The 7,346-nt window shown below is 44.4% G+C and overlaps 1 protein-coding gene across 1 annotated transcript; it reads right to left on the reverse strand.

Moving 5' to 3' along the window:
* Nucleotides 1–5,841: 5,841 nt before the first annotated feature.
* Nucleotides 5,842–6,428, reverse strand: LOC123403379. Its single transcript, XM_045097319.1, has one exon. The coding sequence runs from the start codon at nucleotides 6,288–6,290 to the stop codon at nucleotides 6,021–6,023; it is 270 nt and encodes an 89-aa protein (XP_044953254.1). The 5' UTR covers nucleotides 6,291–6,428; the 3' UTR covers nucleotides 5,842–6,020.
* Nucleotides 6,429–7,346: the final 918 nt, after the last annotated feature.

Genomic DNA, 7,346 nt, shown 5'->3' on the forward strand with positions numbered 1-7,346 from the left:
ATATAACAGCAATAGCTAGCAGTACGAGTCCTAATCTACATGGTGATTGTACCTGTCCGAGCCGGACAAGGCTATCGTGCTTAATTCCAACAGTCCCAAGCCTTCCTTCTTCCTCCTATTTTGTTCCCATATGTCTCCTATCTCTTTCTCAGCAATTAATTCGCGCAGGGGAGCACCGTGGCGACCGCATCGGCTCGGACTCCAAGAAGATCGCCGCCACCTTGACTCCAGCCCGAAGGTGCCGTCGCGGGAGCAGTCCCCAGTCCTCTCCGTGGACGTCTTCAAGTTCTCTGTCGTCCGCGTTACCTTGGTCCGTCTTCTAGGAGTATCGGAGATCCGCTTAAGCGACTCCACGGTCGACGTGCGAGCCGCCCGCGCTGTCATCTTCCTCAAGTCCGGCACCACCTCCTTTGTTCTTCTTTGGTGCGCACCTTCCTCTGTTCGGTCGGCAGCCTATGGCCGAGATTAGATCACCCGTTATTGTTTTTTTTCGTGCCGAACCGTTATCCATTAATTTGTGTACGTCCGCCCTATAATCTCCGCAGCAAACAACTTCTTCTAGTAGCAATGTGCCACGTCGCGCACACGCACAAACAGAGTAGCCACGGCAACAACAGCCCCATAGTGCGGCCAAATTCACTGTTTTAACCTTTTTTTGAACCTTAAGTCCTATTTTACACCGGTGAAGAAAAAAATATATCGAATTTGACGCTTTTGCTACCGCGAGATCTTTTGGCGGTACAGTATAACAACCTATCGACAAGGTCCCTGATGATAGGAAAATGGCCTACCGTCAGAGGGATTGGCGGTAGCATGTGTAACCCTACCGTCATAGTGTCTCGCGGTAGGTATGCACACATATTGTATGTGCAACTAAGATTTCTTTTTACGGTAGGCGTGCTACCCTACCGCCAGGGACCTCGGCAGTAGGTTGTTATACCCTACCGCCAAGGGGTCCGGCAGTAACAAAAGGTCAGATCCGATTTTTTTCCCCATCGGTGTCAGATCTGGCTTAACATTCAGAAAAAGATCAAAGCAGTGAATTTGGCCCCATAATGCTGCCATGGCAGAAAAAAATCAAACAAATTCATATAAAAAATTGTTTTGCCTATAACTTGAGATGTGCATGTGCAAATTCACCGATTCTTTTTCGTACGTACTCGCATTTATCAGGATAATTTGGAAGAAGTAAAATTCCACACTTTTGCATTGTTTAAATTTGAATTCTTTCAAATTTGAATTCAATCTTCCGGAGGCCATATATCTTTCAAACCGTGTATCCAATTGAGTTGATTCCTTTTGTGTTCTGATCCTATTAGCCGGTACATTATAAATACCTCCTAATGTTCTACTGTTGTTTGAATTTTAAAATAATTTATCGTTGTTTGGTATGTTTTGTGTTATTTGAGTTGTGGCGATTTATTTGTTGTGTTGTTGAAACGTGTAGATTGTCCAGAGTATGAATATTAACTTTGCTAGGATTGTGAGTGCCACTAACTACAACAGTAGTGTATAAGGCAAGTTACACCTTGATCATCCTTTACCCTATTTTTGTATGCATGTATTTCTACATCACATTACTATATCATGCATGTGTAGGAATATTATGGTAGTATGTTATTGCTATTGAGATCCAGCTTAGTAGATCCTTATGTAGATCGTGGTAGTGTATTCTTGCTATGCTGTGTAGACGGGGATTGGTTCATGTATTCATTGAGATTATGTGAGGACTATTATGTAATTTGTGTTGAAATTTAATATATATATATATATATATATATATATATATATATATATATATATATATATATATATATATATATAATTCACCTCTGGGCGGATGTGGTATTGCTAGGTGGTTTCAAGAACATCATGGTTTATACCCGCTGAATGTAAGTGGAATGCCGCATAGGTTCAAAAAGATCAGACAGACTTAGTGACTAGTAGCTTCCATGTGCGATCATTGGCTATACGGGCTCTGGCTTAGTTGATCAGTTGTGGAAACCTTATCCTAATGTGCCAACAGATGTAGTTATGATAGTTGGGATGGGCCTTCTGTGGGACTAGGTGACTACTTTTGAAAGACTTCGTCTCAATCTTCGGGTTGAGTCCAGTGGGTAAAGCGTACTAACCACTGTACAGTGTAAAAACTGATCATGATTAGCCATGTCCCCGGTTACAGGCGATTTTGAGCAGCTAGACCATTATAGTTGTTGGATGATCTTGACAGATGATACCTTAATAAAAATTGAGTGGGAAACTTAATGATGGGCATAGGTTGGAATTGGATTGCCCATTCAACCATATGTATTAACTGTAGCAAGACAAAATTAAAATTTGACTATTGTGTAGTTATCAGGAAAAAATAGCTTTTCTGCAAAATAACCACTACATTGTCCTCTTGATATACCCTACATGTAGATGTAGGTCTGTTATATCTTTCTTGTGTGACTTGCCAGTACATTGAACGTACTGACCCTTGTGGCTGCAACTTATCATGTTGCAGATATTGTACGATGAGTGAGTGCTACGATTTAGGGTTACGATGTTTATACTCAGCATTTGCGTGTGATGTTGATGGACTTCATGAAGATTTTACTTGCTTTTCCGCTATGTTTTGTGTGTATGTTATCCTTGAGCTATGGAGGTATGTATTATATTAAATTCTAGATTTGCGATGTAACATTATGACATGTGGTTTATTTTTCATATTAGATCTTGTACTGTGTGTGCTAGCTATTGATCCGGGGATTAGCACAATAAGCACATAGCGATCTAATCTTATCAGGTTCGGGTCGTTACACGGATGCAGGCAAAGAAGCCTGCCCACGCAGTGCAGGACGCATGGATGAACTCGTCCGAGCAGTGATCGGACAAGCACCCCTTGTAACTCGGACGTTGATTTTTTTTGGCATGTCCGGTTTGTTGAACTATGATTTCATTTACTTTTTTAACTATTGAATTCAAAAATTGTGTATTGGGTCATTGGCGTGCATGGATTGCATGGATTTGAGGACTGCGTTTGAGGTATGTGGATCTGTGGCGCAACATATGAGGGTCCGACGGGCACTGGCCGTGGACGCGCCCACGGGCATACAGGGGGTTGGATTTGCCAAGTCCGACTATAGATGCTCCAAGAGAATCTACATCCGTGTGTCCTAAACTCATCTCAAATATCCGGATGGACGGCGCGGTCACTCCTTGATCACAAAAGGCGATCCAAACGAGCCTCTCAAATGGGTATCAAATGTCCTTGCTAACTGGCATCCCTCGTATTCATCCCAAATTTAAAACGGATATGGAAACATAAAAATGCATTCGGGGCATGTGGGTGCGTTCACCACGTCGGACTGATGAGGGGCCCCACACGGAATCGCCCGGAAACCCACCGGTCTGACGTACATCTCCTACGGTAAGGGTGTGAATGTCGTGTGGCGCCCTCTGGCCTGTCGTTCATGGCCAAGTCCGGCTATTCAAACAGGTCGGCGTCCCCCAACTCTAGGCACATCGAACTCCTCCCTCTTGTTGCCTCCAACTCGAGCTCATCCACCAACTCTCCTGCTCCGCCATTCATCACATGTCGTCCTCCTTCGCCATGGCCCGAGAAAAGAAGATGACCTATGCTTTGCTCATGTTGGAGTGCGGCTTCCAGATCAAGGAGAATATCCGGTCGAGGCACACCGCTTGCCTCGCAACCGGTCTGCCTCCATACCAGCAGAAGCCAAATGAAAAACTACACAAGGAGGAGCAACATCTGCTCCGATGGAGGAGGAGGAGCCGTAGGAGGAGGAGGAGAAAGTGGCTCCGATTTCGGGCTAAAACATGAATCAGGCAGAAGCAAAATTCTCGGTCGCCCAATAGGCCGAGATGGCGGGGCAGCAGGCCATCCTGGAGTCCATCCAGGATGACACCTATGTGGAGACCAATCGACAGTTCATCCAACAAAAGCAGGCAACGACCGTTGTGTTTTCACCAAACTCGACGCAGAGGCGGAGGTAGAGCGGTGCAGCCGAAGCTGCAGCTGCCTCCCATGTATCTGGAGTCGGGCACGGAGATAGTGGACATCTCCGACGAGGATTAGGGTATTATAGGTCACTTGATCTACGTAGTACGTCAATTTCGTGGTTGAAATGCTCTTGTATGGACTGATGGTTTGTCATATGAGACATCCGGATGTAGAGGAGAAGATTTGAGACATGGCCGGTCACTGTCCACGTTTGAGGGGTCAGATTTAATATCTGCGGCTGTTGATGCTCTAATAATGTTGGTTCAGAATTTCACATGGATACATATATGAATCAGTTGGTGAGAGTTGTCTTTTTGTCATGCCTGCCACAACGACCCCACCTTCTTCACTAACTTTCAGCTAAGACGACGACTAACATCTTTCTTGCCACTAGCTTCCAGATATTCTGATGGAATTTTCTCTTTGAATTCCTTTAATAGTGAGGAATATAGGTCATATACTTGATCCTCACCATCAACCCGAAGGATCAGTCGAAGACAAGTCGGTCCCGATGATCACTCTGTACGGCTAAGATACATTGGGCATTTCTCCATGTCATAATTTTCTACAGGGTATTCTCTACAAATGTTGTAAGTGGGAGTGATAGATAGTTTTGTAGCAAGATAATTCATAACAAGCGACAAGTAACAATAGTGACAAGTGTGCGGCAAAATAGTCCAATCCTTTTTGTTGCAAAGGACATACTTGAAATTACTCTTATATGAAGCAAAACGCTTCAGAGGACACATGGAAATTTCCGCCTAGTCATGTTCATCATGTTGAGTTGATTCACGTTCGTTATTTTGATAATTTGATATGTGGGTGGACCGATGCTAAGGTGTTTTCTTAATTATACAAGCAACTGACTTATGATTACCCCTCTTGCAAGTATCCGCAACTACGAAAGAAGAACTAAGATAAATTTAACCATAGCATAAAACGTGTGGATCCGAATCGGCCCCTTATGAAATAACACATAGACTAGGGTTTAAGCTTCTGTCACTCTAGCAACCCATCATCTACTTATTACTCCACAATGCCTTTCCTTACGCCTATAACATGGTGAAGTATCTTGTAGTCGATGTTCACATGACACCACTAAGAGAAGCAACAACATACATATCATCAAAATTTCAAATGAATACCAACTTTACATGATTACTTATAACAAGACTTCTCTCATGTCCTCGGAAACAAAAGTAACTACTCACAAATCGTCACCATGTTCAAGATCATAGGTATGATAATTACGAATAAGCATTTGAAAATATTATGTTTCACCAAATAAACCACTATAAGATGTAATCAACGCTACTAGTAACTCACAGGTATCAATCTGAGATTTTGAGACAAAGATTTCTTACAAGAGATAAACTAGAGCTTGAGATGAGATGGTGCTAATGAAGATTGGTCCTCCCACGAAGGAGGAGACATTGGAGATGATGATAGCTTCTATTTTCCCTCCTGAAGGGAAGTTTCCCCAACATAATCTCTCTAATGGAGAGCAAAAGGGCCTCGGCCTAGTTTTGTGCTCGAGACGGCGATGCTTTATCCCAAAAGTATCTTCTTATTTTATTCTAGATCACAATTCTGGAAAATAACTCATACGTGAACCCCGTTAGTGGCGAGCGTTGCATGTCACCCGCCATTGCTAATTTTGAAAGCAAGGTGTGGCGAATGCTAAAACAGCCCCACCGGAGCTACGCAAGTAGATGTGGTGGGCGCCAAGATGACCCGCCATAGCTATGTGTTTTCCAATTCGAGCCCGGCTAGCAAGCTACCATGGTAGGTGCAGAATATTGCGCAGACAGGTAAAAAACGGAGATCAACTCAAATAATGCAGGATTATTCTTGACATAATTTCTGTCAAGTTTGTTTGACCAATCAACAAAAGAACTTGCTTTACACCCTCCTTGGATTCGGAAGAACAAACTAACACACACACACGCTCCTAGCTAGAAGAAAGTTGCGGCTTACAACTTCGTGGCATGGCAAATACAGTACTGTAATACAATCAAGAGGAAGTAGCCGCCACCGCCGCCGCTTTGGGTTTGGGGTGCACCTTCTTCTTCATAAGGCCAAAGAATCCTCCCCTGCCGCTCGCGCCACCACCAGCAGCCTTCTTCTTGTCTCCAACGGCGCCGGCGGCATGCTTGTCGTCCTTGCCGCTCTTGGCGTCGTCGAGCGCCGCCGCTTCGGCTTGGTCCATGCGCCTCATCTTCTCCTTGTAGGCGTTCTTGAGCACGTAGGCCTCCACGAAGTCTCCTCCCATCATCGACGCCATGTCCTATCACCTCCTCCTCCTCTCTTCTTGCTGCTGCGCCGCCGCTAGCTGCTGCCTCGCTTTGAGGTAAGAGGGTGTGGGAGCCTAGGTAAGAGAGAGTAGGGTGGATGGATGGATGATGCTTCCAAATGCTTTGGCACTTGTGGGAGGGTTGAGGCGCGTGCCCGATCGTTATATATAGAGTAGGACGTGATGGACGGCCAGGAAGATTAGACTTGACTTGGCATGCAAGCTGCTGAAGCAACCGCGGAAAAGTTAAAAGCAAGAGAAGAGAAGGATCGAGGCAACTTGGGGAGCACGGGGAGAAGTCATGTCACGGGTGACGTACAAGTCCAAGGCTATCTGCTCCACAACGGCGGCAAGCAATTTAACCACGCACGCACCGTAGGATTTTGCCGCCGCGAGGAAACGCGCCGGAAGGAGCAGAGCAGGTCAAGCAAGTGCGAAGTACGCATGCACGCACGCACGTGGGGAGATTGGCACGTACTCCCTCCGTTCCTAAATATAAGTCTTTCCAAAGGTTTTATCAGTGGACTATATACGGATGTATATAGACTTAATATAAGTCTTTCCAAAGGTTTTATCAGTGGACTATATACGGATGTATATAGACTTATTTAAGAGTGTATATTCATTCATTTTGTTCCGTATGTAAACCCCTAGTGAAATTTTTTAAAAGACTTATATTTAGAAACGGGGGAGTACTTGTCCTCCTCTTATTGACCATCGATCTCACCGACCGCCTCGCGTGTGCTCCGCGTGCCGCGCGATGCAAGACACGACGACCACTGTCTTCGCTTCCTTCCCGTTTCTCTTTTTTTTTCATCGTAATATGTGTCTTATTTTTATATCACAAGGATTATAGGACAACCTGACAAAACCAAAAACAGAACACTAGCTTATACACAAAGAAATATCAACCAAAAAACAAAAAAATAGAGTCATAACTTAAGAATCCTTTGAACTTGGCGCCAACGCCCGTCACCTATGCACTATAGCAGTCATCAAAGAAGAAAATAACGAATCACCTTTTCATCCGAACTCGACGAGGCTTCA

The sequence above is a fragment of the Hordeum vulgare genome, chromosome 6H (genome assembly GCF_904849725.1).
Source record: "Hordeum vulgare subsp. vulgare chromosome 6H, MorexV3_pseudomolecules_assembly, whole genome shotgun sequence".
Lineage (NCBI taxonomy): Eukaryota > Viridiplantae > Streptophyta > Magnoliopsida > Poales > Poaceae > Hordeum > Hordeum vulgare.

Excerpts from the sequence above, each read along its gene's own strand:
- LOC123403379 (XM_045097319.1), bottom strand. The coding sequence starts at position 6,290 with ATGGCGTCGATGATGGGAGGAGACTTCGTGGAGGCCTACGTGCTCAAG.